Raw genomic sequence first — 22320 nt, 5'->3', positions numbered from 1 at the left:
ACTATAACTTTGGAAATTAAAGTTTACTACTACTATTACTACTTTTGTAAAATAAGACGATTTAATAGCAAAAAAAAATACTGAAAATTCTCATTTTTTCGTGCCTCTGACTATCCCTAACCCCTTAAGTAAAGAATCGTTTCGGTTTTTTTCTTTCACCGAATAAGATGAAGGAACATTACCACAAAATTTCCGTTTACTTGCTGACTGTAAAAAGTATGTTCCTAGAAATAGAAGATTGGGGTCTTTATTCTTGGAGTCCCTACATTTTATTTTTACTGTTTCCAAATGGTATTTATCCTCGTCCAGTTTTTCACGGGTTTTACTCCATGAGTCCAACACTTTCCACCTCTCAATTTATTTGTTTCAGTTAAAATATTTTGATTTTCTAAGGAACCGCACTGGGACAAAAGTTGAAATCTGTACGAGTATTACCACAATATATTGAATTTCGACTACGCTTCAATCGGATTTTGTTTGACGGATTGAGTTGTTATCGATAATACCGAATTTCAAAACTTCAACCAAAAAGCAGTTGAGCTGAAATTATATCTTAAGATATCTCCGCACCAAAGTATTGGGACAAACGGGGATTTTAAAACTATTTTTTACAGCTTCGATCATAGCATTAGGCGTATTTGTTTGCATTTATAGCATCCACTCTGTTCGACTTTCTTGCGTTGAGTTTTACAACAAAAATTCACGTTCTGTGAAGAATGTGTTTCAGGCGCTTCATTCATCTTATGGTCAACAGAATCGATCTACTTAGCGTACTATACGCAACACCATCACACTTCGTGAGACTCAGCATTCATTATTGAATAATATTCCACTGAATAGACCACGTCCAGCTCGCAGTGAAGAAAATGTAGCAGCAGTAGCTGAGAGTGTACAAGAAGACCTTCGAGAGTCGCTTCGGCGCCGTTTGCATCAACTCGGGCTGTCGTATGGAAAGACTTGGTGCATTTTACTTTGAGATCTTTAATGAAAATGTTAAAAAAAAATACAGCTTGTGCAAGAAGTCAAGCCGCTCGACCTTCTCAACCGACATCGCTACGTCGTTTTCGAGCCAAATTTTGTTCAGCGATGATGCTCATTTATTTTCTTGCTCAGTGGGTATGTAAACAAGAAAAATTGAAGATATTCAACAGCTGCCATTACATCCAGACAACGGTTTAATGTGGTTTGTAGGCCGGTGAAATCATCGGTCTATATTGCTTCAAAAATTATGCCGTTGGGAACATTTGGTTTTAACAAGACGGCGCCCCTTCCCACATATAGCTTTAGCCAATGGATTTATTGAGAGAACACTTCGGTGAGCACATATTTATTTATTTATTCATTTAAAAGAGAACTAATTATAAATAATTAATCCACTTGTAAGAATCAGCACTGGCTACCAGGGCCTTCGGCTCTTAATACTAAGATTATGGTAAAAAGAAAATATTTAGTAAGGTTATTTAGTTGTATGTGGTGTTATATGTCTTTGATGTTACACAGTTTAAGAAATTTATTAATGGCACTGATTTTATCGCTATTTGTTGCTTTGAGAAGGTCGGAAGGTCTCTTATTCTCAAAGGTTGATTTCCTTAATAAATGCAGTGCAGGACATTCATCGATGAGGTGAATGACTGATTGGGTGGGAGCGTTGCAATGGTGACAGCTTGGTTGATCGTTACCGTTAAGAATATGGGTGTGAGTTCTTGTAGTGTGGCTTATTCTAAGACGAGTGAACGTCTTGATTTTGTGGCATGAGCTGTCCGATGGGTAGATAGGTTTTACACCAGTTGGGTTTTGATCTCTGTAGTGATGTTGGTAGCTAGCCAATCTTGGAGATGCATATGATGGCAGTATTTTTTTATATGTTCTTTGATGTCTTTAGTAGTAAAGTGAGGAAAGAACACCAACGGCTCTCTATTACCTTCTTTTGCATGTTTATCTGCTGTCTCATTGCCTTTTATACCAGCATGCCCTGGTACCCACATTATTTTTAGGCTGTTTTCATGACTTGTCGCGTATATTCTGTATTAGCCATGAATTATTTGCTGAGTTTTGAAGTGCATCAATGGTTGATTTACTATCGCTATATATTATATGTTTTTCTCCTGTTTATGAGGCGAATAGAACCGCTTCGTAAATTGCTGCAGCTTCTGCTGTAAAAACCGAGCAATATGTTGGCAAAGCACCGACAGTAATAGCGACACCCTGATCGTTTGACACTGCAAACGTGGTAGTAGTATCCGTTTTCGACCCGTCGATATGTATGAGTTCCCATTCTGGTTTATAAGACTCAATAGCCTCGTTGAAGAGCAGAAAAATTTCGTTGGAGCTGGTTTTTTAGTTTCTGGTGCTTTGACAGAGTGTTTATAAAAGAATGTTTGGGAGTCAACCATTGTGGATGGTCAGGTTCGACGAGCAATTCGGGTGTGGATATTAAATTGAGGTCGTTGATCAGGGCTATGAGATTGCTGATTCGATTATGTTACTGAGAGAGTTGAAATCCATGTGGAAATGAGAATTATGAGAAGCATTAGACCATGAACTTGCAAAGTGTTCAGCAATCTCTTTGGGGTAATAGATAGGTCCTTGTGTAGTGTGGATAAAATCGATTTTATGGTGTTTAGATGCGCCCGACAGAGCTTTTATATCCGACCAAACCTTTTTAGGACTAGAGGTAGGCTTTATGTTAGCTGTAAATTTTACAAACGATTGTCTTTTTGCATTTTTTAATTACCGAAAATTTAAAGCCTATGTCGATTAGCAACGAATTAGCTCGTAGGCGCGCTGTACAAAGTAAAAACCGAAAACACTGAGAGAACAACCGTATGCGTAGAGTGGCAGTCGATGACAGTCGGTGAGCACATAATTTCACGTTTTGGGCCGGTCAATTGGCCACCAAGATCGTGAGATAACACATCGTTAGATTTTTTGTCATTTGCTTGTTACCAGTCGAAATGTTAAATATTAAGTTTCTGTGTTTGTTTTTTTTAAAAAGTAGGGAACATCGAAATGAATCACCCATTAGTTTTCCCGCTGTGTAGATCATGCAAAGCGGACGTTAAAAAACTATTACATTATTCTAAGTATAAGTTTTTAATCCAATATTTGCGGCACTCCATACTTAAAGGCAGGAACCATTGTATGAGAGAAAGCAAAGATTTCTTTCATTTTTTGGCTACAAATCATAGTAAGCCAAGTGAAACATTATCTTAGTTATTGAGAATGATAAAAAAGAGCAATATACTTATATATATTTACATGACCAAGCTTTGACCTTTCAAAACTAGGTCTCATAGAGGTCAAAAAACTTCTCATTTCTCCGATATTTTCGCTCTGCAAATGACTTTCAAGTTAGCAGAGGGGTTTAGCACTTACCTTACTACTTTTTACCGCTATCGTCGATTGCTTCCGAGTAATACTTTTTCATGAGTATGGTTATATGTTTTTCAGAAATAGGCAGACATATGACCTACGTACATTCCTGTTTGTATTTAACGATATGTTGGTAACGGTTAAGTGACTTAGAGTATTGTACTCGCATCTCGCAACACTTTGCGGACTAATACGCAAAAGATGTTCTCAGATTTCAATCCAAAAATATACTCATACAGCAAGATATTTTTTATTGTTGTAGAAAGACTTGCAAAATTCTTATATAAATATATCAAATTGTCTTTTAACTGTTTTGCTAAGTTTGTTCTTTTCTTTTTTTTCGTTAAGAAAAACTAAACGCAAAGGAGAATTTTATCTACAATATTGTTCCTACAGAACTTATCAAAGACAAAATAGATTCAGCTATTACTGTTGTCCCTCTAGAAGCGAATGATAGTGACACCAGATCTGCTAAAATTGGAGTATTAACACAGAAACAACCAAGGCAAACGAATCAAAGCAGTATGATAATTTCACCAAATTCAAAAATATTTCGTGATCTATTAAAAATAAGTGGTTCTGACATTACTGATACTGAAAAAAAATCTTACTGTAGTCCTATAAATACACCCAGTAAAAGTGAAGACATCAAGCATAAGAACGAATCTGATGGTATTTTATCTACAGTCCTAACAAATATTAATACTGGTGATGCTTCAACAAGAACTAATGTACCCGGATATAATCGAATAAATATCAATGAAGTCGTCTGCGAGGATGAACTAAATGGTTCAAAAAGTAGTGAAATTCCAGGTTTAGTTTGCTTACCGCCGAGTAAAATACCGGTTCCCAACATTCGACAAACAAAATGTGCTTCCTGGTCTGGATCAGATTTAACAGCCGCGTTATCACTGATGGGAACAAGTTCGTACTCCGTCACAACAACAATACAGGAATCCGAGTTGACAAGAAATAATGAAAAAAATTGGGAGAACTGTACAAAACGAACAGCCAATGATGTTAAAGGCGCTAACGTAAATCAAAACACAACTTTGACGGATTTAACACCAGGTTTGTGAAACAACGTTTATTAGCAAATGTCGTTTGTTAAAGTTTTCATGATAAGCATGATTTATTTACTCTATCCGAATGAAGAGATATCATCGCATTATTATGCATAATCTCTTAGTTTCTCCTCTAAATCCAAATATAAAAATATATTATAATAATTTCAATATTATCTTATTTGGCTTACGCATCATTAAAGTAGTATTAGTAATACACTTTTAATTTTACGTAAAAAAACTCGTAAATAATTTTTAAAAGTACAAAATTTACACATTGACGAGCATTAAGAACAAGTAACGTTCAAAGATTTACACTGTATATTTTTGTATTTTTAGAACATCAGATGTTATATAACTTAACTTTTTCTGCTTTTTCGCACCTTTGATTATGTTGCGGCTATAACCGCATATGACGAACATCTCAAAATAATCCCCCTTAGCCAAATACACTTGTGCCAACGTTTTTTTTCCATTCTTCGAAACAATTAGTCAATTTCCGGATAAGCCTTCAATACGCGTAGGGATTCACGTTTAATGTCCTCAAGTGATTCAAAACGGATTACTCGGAGCAGTCATTTTAGTTTTCTGAATAGCCAGAAGTCAGGCGAAAACGGTGGTTGCGGCACGATATTAGTAGAAAATTTGGCGAAAAAGTCAAGAAGAATCTGTCCTTGTTGACAGTTATCGCCTGCTAGTCGAAAAGCATTGTTCCACAGACGTTAACTCGACGTTGTTTTTCGAAAAAAATTCAGTCGTGTTTTCACTTATAATAGGCAACTGTGGTGGTACCCAACTCTTTTATTTTATTGACGTTTTGATCATCAATTGATGTTGATGGCGGTCTTGGACGTGGTTTGTCGTCAACTCGTTTTCGACCGTCTTTGAGTAATTTGTACCAATCAGCGACAAACAATTATTACCAAAAGCCTTTTCCAAAATTCTGAGGGTTTCGGCATCGGAAATTTGATTTAGTACCCAAAATTTATTGGAACTTTTTTGTTGAATAATTTCACTCATCGTAACAATCGCCGAATGCACTTTACACATATAATTCATACTAAACACTAATGATTAGTTTGATGTGCCATTTGGCATAGATGTCACTGACAACATAGAAAAAAATATTTCGACGAAATTTCAATACACTAATTTTTTACGTCAAAAAGTTTGCAACATTTGGTTTTGTGATTTCATTATCTCCTGAATCTTATTTAGCATTGAAGTCATAGATTGCGTCATACATTGGGTAAGGTTGAAAATCATAGTTTCAACGCTTCCATTTTGTTGGTTTTGGGGCATTTGCATTTGTGCAGTATTGCTCTTTCACCACGTTTGCATAGCCCCCTTGTGTAGCATTGTTTTTAAGATTAACTGGTTTTAAAATATGGACGGGGATTTCAATATTTTCATTAGGAGGAATATTCAACATTTGGTTACGACGTGCTTGAATGCATTGTGACAACTTCGATTTCAAATCTTTATATACAGGGCAACCCCTGTAGTTAGCAGTGTGATTTCCTTCACAACTGCTGCATTTTTTATTTAAATCCTCTTTTTTAACAGAACATTTTGAAGTAGGATATAGATCACCACACACCACACAGACACTGCGTAGAGTGCAATATGCTTTCGTGTGTCCATACTCTTGGCAGTTTGTACATTGTAATGGACCATTTCTGTTATATGATTCCTTAACGGTGATTCTGCGATTTAGCAGATATTTTAAAATGTAAAGCAGGTGTATTTCGTGTTTCTTTAGTTGGTTAGAATTCGGGATCAATTCTATTTCGAACATTGGTTGTGGGACTTTGTTCCTGTTAAAAATATTTACTACTAATATAATGCTAAAACCACCGAAGATACTATAACTTTTATGACAACAACTAGGCCTTGAGCTCTTCAGTTGGTAAGAGTAGTAATTCTTGTTATTATTTGATAAAAATTTTACAACATCCGTGAAACTTTTTTCAGTGTGTGTTTGAATTTTTGTTTCATCGATGTTACCTTTTTTCAAGGGCACAATGTGAAGATTTTTTGTGCTTATCATATTGCTTATTTTTGAAACAAGCGCATTTGATCTACGCTCACGCAAATATATTGGAGGCGGTTTGGCATTCACGACTGTGGTAGTACCCTTTGCATCGTCGTTAGGCTCTTTGCTGAGTAAGTCAAATCTGTTGCCATCCAGAATTTCTGGCTTATTACCATTTGGTGTTCCTGGTAGAAATTTTTTGGTATTGACCGCTGATTTAATAGGACTCGATTTGCTTTTTACATTAATGTAGCGATCAATACCAGTCTGAACTGATAACCCTTTTTTCCTGGTACATTCTCACCTTGCATTTTGTTTGCTTCGCTGTCCGGGTGATTGCTGATACCTGCATAGGGCTGCTGTCAGTGGATTTGTTGTTGCCCGATTGCTGTCTACTGCTGATTTTGCTGACAGCGAACTTTGCTTACTTTCCTTTTCAGCTGATCGCTACGATGACTCATCATCGCCGTTAATTTTTTTTTTTGCCAGGCGTTGTTTCTGTCGGCTCGACAAAGCTGAAGTAGGCATTTAAGGAATGCCTACGGCCTTGCTGTTGAGGCTGCGAAGCACTCATTATTGTTTTTGGTTTTTTTTATCTATTTGTTTTGTGCACTATTTGTTTATATTATTATTAATCCTCTACCGCATGGCCATCTTCTTTATGAAAAAAAAATAAAATAAAACTCCACTAATATACGTTTATTTTGAATCCTTTTACATATATTTGTAGAAAAAAATATTTTACAATGCATATTTTAACAGAAAATAAAAGCCGCCATATATGGCTCTCTATGCATACAAAGTTGCTTGGAGTGTATAGCTGAGATCACACGATTGATCAAATGTACCGATTTTTGACAAAATTTTTCTGTACAAATTTGTACAAAATAAATTTTGTGTACCGATACAATTTTCAGTGTTCACACGATTGGCGTACTTGAGCCAGAATTTTTCTGTACTGATTTGTACACTTCAATAATATGACAGATATTTGTACAACCCTGTCACATGGTTGGGCTTGTCATTTTAAATAAAATAGGTAGCTGATAAGCTTTGAATACATAATTACATATATTTGAACGTAATTTTATAATTTTTAAATATAATGATTTCTTCATCAAGAAAAAAGAAAATAGTGGCAATTATGTGTATTTGTGTACACCTAATTAATAAAAAGAAACAAATAAAAGAAAAACGACCATTGAAGAAGCGAAGTGTTTGGGTGCTAGATTGGCTTCAGAAGAGAAGTACTGACGGCTCGTATGCAAAAACTCTGCGCGAGTTTCGTGAAGTGAACAATCAAAAATATTTGTTTAAAAATTATCTTCGCATGAACGAAGCCACTTTTAATTATATTCTTGAATTAGTCTCTCCAAACATAAAAAAAAGCGACACCAATATGCGCAAAGCAATACCAGCCAATGAACGTTTGGCGGTTACACTTCGCTACCTTGCCTCTGGAGACAGCTTCAAAAGTTTATCTGTTGACTTTCGCATTGCGCCGAATACAATATTTATATTTGTGCCGGAGGTTTGCGATGCAATTTACAAAGCTTTGAAAAATGAATATTTAAAGGTAGCTATACATAATCACATCAAAAATATAAATTGATATTACATTACACATTTGCAAGGTTCCAAACAACGAACAGATGTGGATTGACATTGCCCAAAAATTTAGTGATAAATGGAATTTTCCCCATTGTATAGGCGCAGTTGACGGGAAACACATTGTGATGAAGGCTCCGCCGCGGTCCGGAAGTACCTTTTATAATTATAAAGGTACTAATAGTATTGTACTTATGGCCATTGCGGATGCGGACTACCGATTTATATATATTGATGTCGGGTGCAATGGCAGAGTTTCGGACGGCGGCGTTTTTGGAAAGTCCACATTTCAGAAAGCTTTGGACAATAACACACTGAGATTGCCTTTACCACAACCATTGCTAAATCGTGCTCGTGATTGTCCATACTTATTAGTGGCGGATGATGCATTCCGCATGCAAAAGCACATTTTAAAACCATACCCTGGTAGAAATTTAACTGCCGGTCAACGCATATTCAATTACCGATTGTCACGTGCTAGGCGCGTTGTCGAAAATGCATTTGGCATTATGGCAAAGCGGTTTCAAATTTTATATCGACCAATTCAACTGAATGAGCATAAAACGACCCAAATAACACTGGCCTGCTGTGCCTTGCATAATTTTTTAATTAAAAAAAATGACAGTTATATGGCAGGTTTAACTACAGATAGGAATGATCAACAAGACAATTCAGTTCATGAGCAAGGTACTCAAAATTGCCAACAAGGAGCAGAGGAACGTCCAACGACATACATAACCAATGAAGCCAAAGAAATTCGTGAGGAGTTCGAACAATATTTTATGACAGTCGCTGGAGAAATACCATTTCAATATAGATGTTTATGTTAAATAAAATTAATGATTTAAATATGTCTGTAACTTTATTAATATAGAAGAAAAAACGATTCAATGAAATATCAATCATCATTTAATTCTGAAAGCGCATCTATAGTGCACTTCATAATATTAATTTCAAGTTTTTTTGCTGCTTTCTCATTTTTTGCATTCATTTCACGCATTTGCGACGCTATGTACATGCCGAAGGAATACCACTTGTCCTCTTTTTCTGCATACAACAAATCTGTTGCGCGTTTTAAAATATCTTCTGGCGAATTGGTTGCTGCATCAGCTGGCGATGATGTTGATGCGTTGGATTGCACGTTGATGGGTTGAAAATGCGTGTTTGGTAAACTTTCGCTATCAGGGCTTATATTTGAAACAGATGAAGTCGTTTTTTCTTTGTCGTGGTTATGATAAAACTGCATTGCAGTCCAAAATTGCCAATGAGGTTGTGAACTTGACGCACTCTGACCAGACATTGCCTGTAATTTTTTTTTTGTATTATTGTACGCTGTTTTCACATTCGCCCACTTGGCTTTGCACTCATCAACGCTACGGCTATGACAGTTCGCTGCAACTTCTCTCCATGCGTTCTCTCTCTTCTGTCAGTTTTTATAGTCTGATGAAGAATATTCCCACAGACAAGGATGTTTTTCTGTTATTTCCATTAAATTAAACACATCTTCCGAGGACCATGCCGCACATTGGTATATCTGTGGCCGAAATTCAAAAATTTCATGTTGTCTGAATTGAATAAAAATTTCACAGTTTGTTACCAACTATCTATACATTATTTTCCCAAAGTATTAGGATTCTATCTGCATTAGTTTTTTGTCCAGAAATACCCAAAGTTGGTGAATGTAGAGAACATCAAAATTAGCAAAAAATTTACTCAAAAGTCAAATTATTGATACAATAAAACAACTATTGAAACTCAACTTTGTTATTATTTTTCATTTATAATATGTATCAAAGAAAAAATTTGCATCAAAATTCATTAAAAAAAATAATGCATAAAAAATTTTGTGGAACAACATAATTTGGACGTCAAAATTTCAATGTTCTTCAAATTCAAAGTGGTGCATCTTTTTAGCGCTGTCTGCCGCTGTCGACATACATATACCGAATTAAAGCCTGAAGTCTCAGCTAAACGATAAGAAAAAATTCAGCTGCCCCAAATTGCCCCCCTTGAAAAAACAATGTCAGAATGTCACGAAGATGTTAAAAATTTGCTAAAAGAGACTTAATAAAAGAGAATTTAGTTGTATGGGAGGTGGGCGGATATTATTGAAATTTAACACCAACATATATAATGTCATAAAAATGCTATGTACCAAAAATCAGTGCTGTAGGTCAACAATTAAGTTTCACCTTATATGGGAGGTGGGCGTAAAATAAAATTTTTTAAAAAAATTTTTTCATTTTTTTCTTGATTGGAATCCAAAACAATGATGTACCAAATGTCATTGTCCTGCGACAACTCCTTATATTTTTAGCCGCAGTATGCACTAGCAGAAACCTATGTGTGCCGTTGTAACTTGAAAACGCTTTCTCTTTTAATCTGGCGTTGGTGTTGGTTCTGCAGACATATTGGATATATTTTCGCATATTGCGGTAGTCAAATTATCAAAGATTTCATCTTCATCTGTATCCATATTCTGAAAAATAAATGAACAATATTAAAATATTAAATGTAAATAAATAAATATATATAAACATATCATAAATATTTATACTCACCAATAGATGTAGTGACTTGTTTAATAACGGACAAATTGAATAAAAAGCAGTGGTGCATCAATTATTTTTGCAGATATCAGTGCTGCTAAGTTGCCAAACAGTAAATACTGAAATTCCAGCCAGGTGTAAAGTATTCCTAGGATAATAAAAATAAAAAAAAAAAACATAATTTTGGCCTTATTTGAATTGATTGGTCACTGTGATTGGTCCTGCAGTGGCAGATACATTTATCGGTACATTTGTCCATTTTTTGTATTTACTTGATTTGTACAACAGTTCACATGATTGGTACAACAGAGCCGTATTTTATCGGTCTATCTGCACAAAAATTTTGTTAATTTGCCTTATGTCAAATATTTTCTGGCTGTCACACGATCTGTACATATAAATGACAAAAAATTGGTACATTTGACCAATCGTGTGATTTCAGCTTATTACTTTTACTCAGTGTGGAAGCGTGTGAAACAGTTTCGTTTGTAGCACAAGAATGCATTACATTTCTCACAAAAAGTATACGAACGGAATGAGCAGTCATTTTGACAAAGTTGTCTATTTTTCATCCATTTCGGTAAGTGTCCAATACAGTCAGTACGTATAGAATTCAAAGGAAAGTCTTGACGCTTACTCTTTTTGGTGCCTTCTCTGCTTGTTGTCGGAGATGAAGAGTTTAATACCGATGCAATTGGACGCCCTCGTTTTCGGAATTTTCCTACCTTGCAAAGATGTTCGCTCACTGCAAGTTTGAAATTAAATAACGGCATAAATTCCCCTAGAACTGCTTTCATCGGTCTCCGATATATATACATCTTCCTGGCCAGAAACTTGTGCTCCAACAACTTCTTCATCTGATACATCGTCGCTTTGAAGCCCATTATCGACTACATTTACATATCTTAAATTTCCATAAAAAGATCTTGCATCCATTTCTGAAAAAATTTTACTAAAATTCATGAAAGGCAAAATAGTATGTACTGCATAAAAGGCCACATTTGGCTTCCTCAGTTTTTGCAAAAATAGTATGTACTGCATGAAAGGCCATATATGGCTTTGTCCGATTTTGCACAAAAGCGTGCCTATAGTACTTACCTTCCAATCAGTTTGTATTTTGATTGTGTGAACACTATGTTTTTCCTTCGAATAATAATTTTTCTCCGAGAAAAGTTCTAATTTTTATGATAAAAATTTTGTCCAAAACACCGCGAAATACACTTAGCTTACTTACTCATGTGAGACACCTTCACAAAATAAACGAAAACAACAAACAAAACCTATCAAAATCAAACAGTATCTGAAATATCAACAAAGAATTGTCCAAAGAAAACTACCGTTACAAATTTGTTCCGCTACATCACTTTGCTAGTGCAAAGCCAAATGCAATAAATGGCGTTGTATGCGGTAGATGGTTAACAATTTGTGAGCACCGATTTTTTTTAATTGTTTGTTTTTATTATATTATTTTTTGATTGTTTACTTTTGCAAAATCTGAATACACGGATCGAATTACAAAACACGTCCGTACACCTTGAACGCAAACGATTTTTCGCTACATCTGAATACCTACCACTTATCAAATCTACTTGCCATCACCTCACGTGGACTGCCGCATGATTCCATTTCGCTGATTCGGCAATTCTCACGGTTTGGAGCTGTTGGTGTCGTTTGCTACGGGCAAGCGTTTCCGTTGTTATGTCTGCAACTTATATACTTGTATACATATTTCTTTCTTATGGCTTGTTAAAAGAGCAAGTAATTGTGCGTGCTAAAAAAATTAAATAATTTTGGTAGAAAAAGACAGAAATTTCACAAAATCTGCTCATCAATCTGGAGAATCCAAACCGCAGTATTGAGATGTATTGGAGTGCAGAAGCAGCGACTTACAACCACTGTCTAATTGGGATTAGAAGGTTTGCAATTTCGCCAATAGCACTTTTTATTGGACACAGAGGAGAAAACCATCAGCTGTTTTGCTGAAAAAATTACTTATATTACCTTAGCCTAAAAGTATACCCAAAATTTAGATCAATAATTATTCACAACTGAGTTATAGGGTTGCCAAATTTATTTATTTTATATTTATATTTTTAATTATTTATACCCCAGTCAAATAATTACATGTGCAATGCTTCAACTTTAATTATTTTAAAAAGAAACAATGAAATAATGTGGATTTTTTTTTTTTTTGTCTTTTATAATTAAAAGAACTAAACATTACTTAACAAAATTATTTTCAAATATTTTTTTTAATTAAAAAAATAATACTTTATGAAATTTCCATATCAAATATTTATATGTGCAAAAAATTATTTCAATCCAAATACTATGAATATAATTATAAGCAAATATTTAAATCAATTAATCCAATTATCAAGACCAAACCTCCAGGAGGGGGAAAATTAAATAAATCTGCCAAAAAAGATGCCACAATCGAAGAACTAACAAAAAAGCTAGAGGAAATGGAAGAAATGTGTAAAAAATTCTCTCTGGAAGTAAATACGGAAAGAATTTAGTATACCGTCCAGGGATATCAAGGATAAAAAGGATATAGTCGGATAGAGGAGATTATCTTGATCAAGGATATATATGGTTATAGCCGCAGAAAGCTTATAGTTTCCGAGTTATTCGCGTTTAAAGTTGAAAATTTGCAATATTTTATTTACATATTTTCGATATATAAAATTAATTTTGCACTTATATTTTTGAATTTTTTATACACTAACACATCACTTATTCATTTGCATACATTTGTTTTATATAATATAATGCAAAAATTGCTTTTAATATACATTTAAATTATTGTTGAATTATTATTATTTTAAAATAACAAATAAATTACATAATCAGTCTTACTTTATCGACATCATTTGTAAAAAGAAATTTGTCAAATAATCAGGGTTACCATACTAAAATATTTTACAAACTAAAACAAAAAAATATAAGGAAATATTATACCCTAAATACAGAAAAAATAATCATTCCCGAAATCGTGGGACGGTACACTAAAGCCGACCCGTAAATACTTCAGAAGCCGAAAATATAAAGCTTAAGTTCACTAATGTAAAGAAAATTCCAAATTTGGAAAATAAGGTTGAATTCTCAACGGATGAGGAAGAACTAGAGGCAAAAAACAATCTTACCATTAAACTCTTAAATAATGAAATATAAAGGGTGATTTTTTAAGAGCTTGATAACTTTTTTTAAAAAAAAAAACGCATAAAATTTGCAAAATCTCATCGGTTCTTTATTTGAAACGTTAGATTGGTTCATGACATTTACTTTTTGAAGATAATTTCATTTAAATGTTGACCGCGGCTGCGTCTTAGGTGGTCCATTCGGAAAGTCCAATTTTGGGCAACTTTTTCGAGCATTTCGGCCGGAATAGCCCGAATTTCTTCGGAAATGTTGTCTTCCAAAGCTGGAATAGTTGCTGGCTTATTTCTGTAGACTTTAGACTTGACGTAGCCCCACAAAAAATAGTCTAAAGGCGTTAAATCGCATGATCTTGGTGGCCAACTTACGGGTCCATTTCTTGAGATGAATTGTTGTCCGAAGTTTTCCCTCAAAATGGCCATAGAATCGCGAGCTGTGTGACATGTAGCGCCATCTTGTTGAAACCACATGTCAACCAAGTTCAGTTCTTCCATTTTTGGCAACAAAAAGTTTGTTAGCATCGAACGATAGCGATCGCCATTCACCGTAACGTTGCGTCCAACAGCATCTTTGAAAAAATACGGTCCAATGATTCCACCAGCGTACAAACCACACCAAACAGTGCATTTTTCGGGATGCATGGGCAGTTCTTGAACGGCTTCTGGTTGCTCTTCACCCCAAATGCGGCAATTTTGCTTATTTACGTAGCCATTCAACCAGAAATGAGCCTCATCGCTGAACAAAATTTGTCGGACGTAAAGCGCGAAACACATTTCGAACCGAACACTGATTTTGGTAATAAAATTCAATGATTTGCAAGCGTTGCTCGTTAGTAAGTCTATTCATGATGAAATGTCAAAGCATACTGAGCATCTTTCTCTTTGACACCATGTCTGAAATCCCACGTGATCTGTCAAATACTAATGCATGAAAATCCTAACCTCAAAAAAATCACCCGTTACAAAGTAAATACTTTCTCCATAGAGGACTACAGATGCATATCAAAAGCACTTTCGAGTAGAAATATATCTTGGTATAGCTTTGAAAACAAGCAAACGTGGCCAATTAGAGTTATTGTAAAAAATTTGCACAATTCTTACGATCCAAAATCGATTATTGATGACTTAAAAGAGCAAGGATTAAATGCACTGAGTGCTGTCAATCGTCTTCAATGGAAAACTAAAACTCTCCTCGGCATGTTTTTGGTAACATTCGATCCCATGGAGAACATGAAAAATATTTACGAAACCAAAACCATATTGAACTCAATTGTTTCTATTGAACCGGTAAAACTGCCTAAGATGATACCATAATGCAAACATTGCCAGTCATTTGGACACACACAAAACTATTGTGGCAAACAACCAAGATGCGGTAAGTGCGCCGGTAAGCATAAGACATCTGAATGTTCGAAACCAAAGAAGCAGCAGCCTAAGTGCTGTAACTGTGGCGAAGCACATCCAGCCAACTATCGAAGGTGCCTTGTTGCCAAAGGATTACAAAAACTTCGAGCTAACACAATCAGCCACAAAAAAGGTGATGGTCTAGCCCATCCCTGTAGACTTCGGGAAGAAAATCAATGAACATCATCAACAAGAAGATCCTAAAATTACAGCTGAAACATCAAAAAAATCTACTTTTGCTCATGTTTTAAAAGCAAATAATTATTATAATATATCCAATAACAGCATTTTATCACAGATCTTACAGAATCTCAACAAACGAGACAAATTCAACACTCCCTTACAAAATCGCTTATGCAAGCTTGAAAAACATCTTTTTAATACCAAAGATGTCTAAATCTATAAAAATTCTTTTATGGAACTCAAATGGGTTAATCAAGCATAAGAATGAAATCGAAATTATATTGAACTCGGAAAATGTTGACGTCTGTATGATATCGGAGACACATTTTACGTCACAAACATATTTTAAAATTAAAAACTATGAAACTTACCATAAAATTCATCTTATCAATTGCGCCCGTGGCGAAAGCGCAATATTAATTTAAAATACGATTAAACATTTGGAGGAAAAAAACTTTCAACTGATTAGTTTCAAGCTACAACAGTGACTAATTACGGAGTTAAAAGTCCACTCCTCCTACAGTCCTCCAAGGACTTCAAATCGAATTTGAAGGGTATATGTACCAACACTTAATAAACAGACACAGGTATAGATTCATAATGGGTGGAGATTTCATCGCAAAGAACACGCACTGTCAAGGCTTACGAGTACAAAGGGGAGAGAACTCTATAAAGCACTGCGGTCAACCGGAAGTTACGCATTCTCGGCGAACTTACCATCATATTGGCCATCAGATAATCAAAATATTCCAGATCTGATGATTTTTTCATTGTCGGAAAAATATTCCGGAACTATTTGTCGATCAATCAGGGTTATGACCTTAACTCGGATCATTCCTCAATCTATTTAAGCTATACTGAAACCGTCATCTTTAGAAACAAAACAGCAGTCTTGTATAATAAACGTACAGATTAGGAATACTTTAGAACGATCATGGAATGTTACGAAAGTAAATATGACTCCATATTAAATACAGACCAGTTGGAATCTGAAATTTTATACTTTACAATAAGTATGCACACCAAAATTACACCGGAATTAAAGAAAATTGCTGTAAACTCTCAATATACTAGTGATATAAGAGAAATAATTAAACTAAAGATAAAGGTGCGACGTAAGTTTGGTGCCACTTATTTACGTTACGTTACTCGCTGCCCAGCTGATAAATCTATTTTAAATAAAGTCTCTAAAGATCTTAATCGAAAAATTAAGAGGTTTAAAAATGGAAGTTTTGCAAAATGTCTTCGGTCACTAAGCAATGGAAGAAATTCCAACTACTCTCTTTGGAAAAGTTGTAAAACAAACACCAGAAACTTAAGTATGTCCCATTAAAATAAGTGCTGATAGCTGGGCCAGAGACGATTCAAAAAAAACAGGAGTATTTTTGGATCATTTAGCCATAATATTCTCCCCATAGTCTATTATTACACGAGGCGACAAAAGTTGCTAATTCTCGGGCGATTCTCTTTTGCTGTCGCCCATTACCTTCACACGAGCAACTTGTGTTGCGCAACTCTGTTCGAGTTTTTTTCTCATTCTCTTTCACTTTACTTTAACCCATTGTCTACTCTTTACTTTAACCCATTGTCGTTTCTTTTTCCTTATGGGTATTTGGGCCACTCTATCACATATATTAATCAGTTCTGACAATTAAGAAATACATTTTATTTATAATTCAAAATGAAAACAAAGATTATATGACAGAATTTCACATACATATGTCACCCTTTTCACTATCGTCTGAATCAATTTGTATGGCTTTCTCCATACATTTCACAATATCTTTAATTAATTCGATTTTTTCGTCATACTCCATTTTCTAAAATATTTAAATTATATTATGTATATTTGTATACATATTTGCAAATTACTTGCCAAAAGATGAAATTAAATTTTTTAAATATATTCAAAATATTAATTTCAAAAAATGTACTCAAATGCAACTATGTACTACGAAAGAAAGAACACGAATGCCGAAAAACGTCGCAGCGAACTGCTACGAATAAGAACACAAAGCGAGTTGCTGAACACTGGAAACTCGGCGCGATTCTCCTCTCCTCGTCGCCCCCTCGCCTATAAACCGAGAGTTGCCGAAACAAAAGTTGCTGCGTGTAATAAGCGAGATATGAAACACCCGTTGATTATCATACTGCTTCCAGTCAAGAAAGCGAAGAAATCTCAAGTTGCACAAGCAGTGAGCTAAGTGAGGAAATCAAAAATCTGAAAAACAAAAAATCCCCCGGTTACGACCTGACTACTGCCGAGGTCCTAAAACAGCTATCTCAAATAAGTAAAGTATAAATTACCAACATTATTAACGCGGCTTTTATCTTAAATACATGCCAACTCATTGGAAAGTTGCTGAAATTATCATGAATCCAAAGCCAGGAAATCCAGGATATGAAGTATCTTCTTACAGAAGCTTTTTGCGAAAACTGTCATAAAACGTATCAATAAACTCTGGTTGCGGCACGATATTGGTAGAAAATTTGGCGAAAAACTCCAGAAGAATCTGTCCTGGTTGACAGTTATTGCCTGTAATAATACGTTTTATGACATCCTGCTAGTCGAAAGGCATTGTTTCACAGACGCTAACTCGACGCTGTTTTTCGAAAAAAATTCAGTAAAAGTTCAGTCGTAGTTTCACTTATATTAGACACAATTGACATTTCAAAAAGGTTTTCACTTATCCTTGCGATATTCCAACGTTGCCAGTAAGATCTCTGCCTGTTAATCTTCGATTCCCAAGCACATATTTTATTATTTTATTGACGTGTTGATCATCAATTGATCAACAAATGCCTTTTCCAAAATTCTGAGAGTTTCAGCATCAGAAATTTGATTCAGTACATAAAATTGCTTGGAACTTCTTTGTTGAATAATTTCACTCATCGTAACACTCGCCGAATGCACTTTATACATACAATATAATTCGAAACAACAAACGCATACTAAACACTAATGATTAGTTTGATGCGCCATTTGGCATAGATGTCATTGACAACATAACTAGAAAAAAATATTTCGACGAAATTTAAATAAATTTTGTGTGCAAAAAGTATTTTTAAGAATTATAAACGTTAGTTCATAATCAAGTAAAATCAATTAAATGACGAAAAATTGCACGACTCCCTTCACAACTTCGTGGATACTAAATCTGCAAGTTGTGTAACAAATGGAAAAACAAATTCAAGGTAAATACGAAAAGACGTTAGTTTCGTCTGTACACCGGCACCCTTCAAAGAGCATTTCTTATAGCAGGGTCAACCCACCTCAAGTGGTCCATAAAAATTTCGCAAAATTACCGATTTTGAAAATTAGTAGTTCATTAGAAAGGGTATCAGACGCATACCCTGTGATATAAATATTTCTTCAAAGTTCAATTTTTTGTTAAAGTTATTGAAGGTTGAAATTTAGTGCACTATAAAATTGTAAAATTATTTTCTCATAAACTACTAGAGATAAATCGATGAAATTTTGTGAAGTCAAAGAAAAATGTTCGTGCTACGTTATAGATATTTTTTTACGATCCATTTGTTTAAATAATAATATTTCACATAATTTTTTGTTAAACAATTGAAATTTTTCATGTGTTTTCTCGCTAAACAAAACTGATAAATATGTGACACAACGCGGAAAATATTCACCTTTAATAATGTGCAAAAAAATCAATAAATTTAACAAGAAAAAAGAATTTTCTTCACGCTAAACAAAACTGATAAGTATGTGACACAACGCGGAAAATATTCGCCTTTAATTATGTACAAAAAAATCAATAAATTTAACAAGAAAAATGAATTTTGGCGAAATATTTATATCACGGGGTATGCGTCTGGTCCCCTTCCTAATGAACTGCTAATTTTCAAAATCGCTGATTTTGCGAAATTTTCATGGACCACTTGACGTGCATTTGACCCACATATAACTAAATCTGAAAACGTAAGCGGACAACATACGGAAACGAAGATTATTGTGATACTCTAAGGTATAAAGCCAATCATATAAAGTAAAGTAAGCCGAATGTTCTCCTCATATTAGTTAAATAGGGGCTGGGCAAAGTTTTCGCTCAAATTTATCTATTTTAAGCATAAAGATACACTGTTATGAGGAAACCACGCTTTCTTATTTTCATTGGCCGATATATATGTACATACTGTTAGGTGAACGAAACTATTGTATAATAATGTTGCAAGAGTATAAAAATCGCTTTGGGCACTTAAACTTGATGCCTATACACGGCCCACCTCGGTTTTTTGGATCGCTAGGTCATAGATTTCTAGCAGGTGGAGATTACATTGCAAAACTTGCTGTATCACACTGTTATAAATAGGCACAATACCCTTAATATTGGCCTAGTGATCGTAACAAAACTTCAGATTTAATTGATTTTGCTGTAATCAAAAATATAGATACATGTACTGACCTATCTTCTGTTCCCTCTCCTGTACTAATACAACTATGTGAACAACCCAAATTCGTTGATCCAAAAGTGGGTCTATAACGTCTTATAAAACGAATTGTTTAAATTATAAAAAATACGTGAGTAGTCACATTAATATTGACTACAAAATAAATATAAGAAGAGATATTGACGAAAGCATAAGAGAACTCAATGATATAATAACTAATGCAGCTATCTTACCAACGCCGAACAAAAACCATAAGCCAAAACCAACACCCAAACGTATATAAAGAAGCTGTGTCCAAATTCAAGCAAATGAAATTCCGTTTGGAAAGCCCAAAAGTCCATGAAGCCATGAACTTGGATGGAAATTGGGTTCGAAGTGTTGAGGAAAAGGCAAATTATTTGGCGAATCACCTAAAAAAGATATTTGCTGAAAGAAACACTTTCAGCTGTCAATCTTACCCGTTATAGCTAAGTCGCTCGAGTCTTTTAAAACTTCACCTTCCGAAATTATTAGAACTTAATCCAAAAAAGTCGCTAGGACATTATAACGGGTGATTTTTTTGAGGTTAGGATTTTCATGCATTAGTATTTGACAGATCACGTGGGATTTCAGACATGGTGTCAAAGAGAAAGATGCTCAGTATGCTTTGACATTTCATCATGAATAGACTTACTAACGAGCAACGCTTGCAAATCATTGAATTTTATTACCAAAATCAGTGTTCGGTTTTTTTTTTTTTCGGACAAATTTTGTTCAGCGATGAGGCTCATTTCTGGTTGAATGGCTACGTAAATAAGCAAAATTGCCGCATTTGGGGTGAAGAGCAACCAGAAGCCGTTCAAGAACTGCCCATGCATCCCGAAAAATGCACTGTTTGGTGTGGTTTGTACGCTGGTGGAATCATTGGACCGTATTTTTTCAAAGATGCTGTTGGACGCAACGTTACGGTGAATGGCGATCGCTATCGTTCGATGCTAACAAACTTTTTGTTGCCAAAAATGGAAGAACTGAACTTGGTTGACATGTGGTTTCAACAAGATGGCGCTACATGCCACACAGCTCGCGATTCTATGGCCATTTTGAGGGAAAACTTCGGACAACAATTCATCTCAAGAAATGGACCCGTAAGTTGGCCACCAAGATCATGCGATTTAACGCCTTTAGACTATTTTTTGTGGGGCTACGTCAAGTCTAAAGTCTACAGAAATAAGCCAGCAACTATTCCAGCTTTGGAAGACAACATTTCCGAAGAAATTCGGGCTATTCCGGCCGAAATGCTCGAAAAAGTTGCCCAAAATTGGACTTTCCGAATGGACCACCTAAGACGCAGCCGCGGTCAACATTTAAATGAAATTATCTTCAAAAAGTAAATGTCATGAACCAATCTAACGTTTCAAATAAAGAACCGATGAGATTTTGCAAATTTTATGCGTTTTTTTTTTTTAAAAAGTTATCAAGCTCTTAAAAAATCACCCTTTAATATTACCCCAAAAATGCCAATTGAGTTACCAAATATTGCTGTAGAGGTGCTCTCTTTGCTCTTCAATGTTACTATTAAAGGTATCTCTTTTCCTCCACGAAAATAATAATGGGTAGTCGAAAAATACTTTTCGTATTTTGTCAATAGATGTCGTTGCAGTCGTATATCTCCAGTGCTACCAGTACCATACAGTGTTGGAAAAGTGATTTTCAGCTTCATTTAACAAAAATTCGGGGAAGTTGAAAAAAAAGTTACAGCTGTTCAAAAATGGGTGAAAATAATGAAAAAACTCACTATATAGTATTTTGAAAAGGGGAAGAATGCGACGCAAGCCACCAATGACGTTTGTGAAGTTTACGGAGACGATGCTTTATTAGTTCGCGTAGCACAGCAATGGTTCGCTCGCTTCCGTTCTGGAAATTTCAAAATTTCGATTTACACAGATGAAAATTTTACGCTGATGAAATAATGTTTCTAGAGTAAAAATGGCAATAAGTGGTCGATCGAAATGGTACATATTTGTTTATTTATAAATCTTGGAAAGACTTAACACAGCCGTCTTCATACAGCCGAATAAATTTTCTACCCTGTCTTTCTAAAATATTTGAAAAAGTGTTACTATCAAAGATGAGTTCTTTCCTCCACGAAAATAATATATTGTAATACTTGTACGCACCAATTCGGGTTTCGTGAAAAGCAAAGCACTATAGAGCAAGTAAATAGAATTACTAACGAAATAAGAAAAGCATTTGAGCACACAGAATACTTTGCAGTTATATTTCTTGACGTAGTTTATGCATTTGATAAGATGTGGCATGAATTCATTTTATATTGTATAAGATTAAAAATATTCTACCTTTAGAATTGTATAAAACATTGAAGTTTTATTTAAAAAATAGACAATTTATGGTAAAAGTGGGAGATTTCATATCTGATGAACGACAGATAAGGGCTGGTGTACCACAGGGCAGGTTTTTAGGCCCAACTTTATACATAATATTAGGTTGGCAAAAAAGTCTTGCGGTATTTTCGCTAGTTGGCGCTGAAAGCGCGTAGT

The 22320-nt window shown here is 34.8% G+C and overlaps 2 protein-coding genes across 16 annotated transcripts in view; both read left to right on the top strand.

The window, feature by feature from the left end:
* Positions 1 to 22320, top strand: part of LOC105222874 (tau-tubulin kinase homolog Asator) — a 763131-nt gene that overhangs the window by 727306 nt on the left and 13505 nt on the right. For 14 of the 15 annotated variants that reach the window (XR_007423119.1, XM_049459556.1, XM_049459549.1 and 11 more), the window contains one exon: positions 3721 to 4443. The exons of the other annotated variant lie outside the window; for it this stretch is intronic. Coding sequence is in view for 13 of the 14 variants with exons in the window: in XM_049459556.1 (XP_049315513.1) it covers positions 3721 to 4443 (723 nt within the window). In the remaining variant the exon portion in view is untranslated. The remainder of the gene's footprint in view (positions 1 to 3720; positions 4444 to 22320) is intronic. 15 annotated transcript variants of the gene reach the window in all.
* LOC125779123 (uncharacterized) lies at positions 4450 to 10108 on the top strand. The gene is made up of 2 exons (XM_049459713.1): positions 4450 to 8047; positions 8106 to 10108. The coding sequence occupies exons 1-2, from the start codon at positions 7577 to 7579 to the stop codon at positions 8907 to 8909; spliced, it is 1275 nt and encodes a 424-aa protein (XP_049315670.1). The 5' UTR covers positions 4450 to 7576; the 3' UTR covers positions 8910 to 10108.

Source organism: Bactrocera dorsalis, chromosome 6 (genome assembly GCF_023373825.1).
Source record: "Bactrocera dorsalis isolate Fly_Bdor chromosome 6, ASM2337382v1, whole genome shotgun sequence".
Taxonomy (NCBI): Eukaryota; Metazoa; Arthropoda; class Insecta; order Diptera; family Tephritidae; genus Bactrocera; species Bactrocera dorsalis.
Note: the sequence above shows the minus strand (reverse complement) of the source record. Positions and strands in the feature narration are given on the sequence as shown.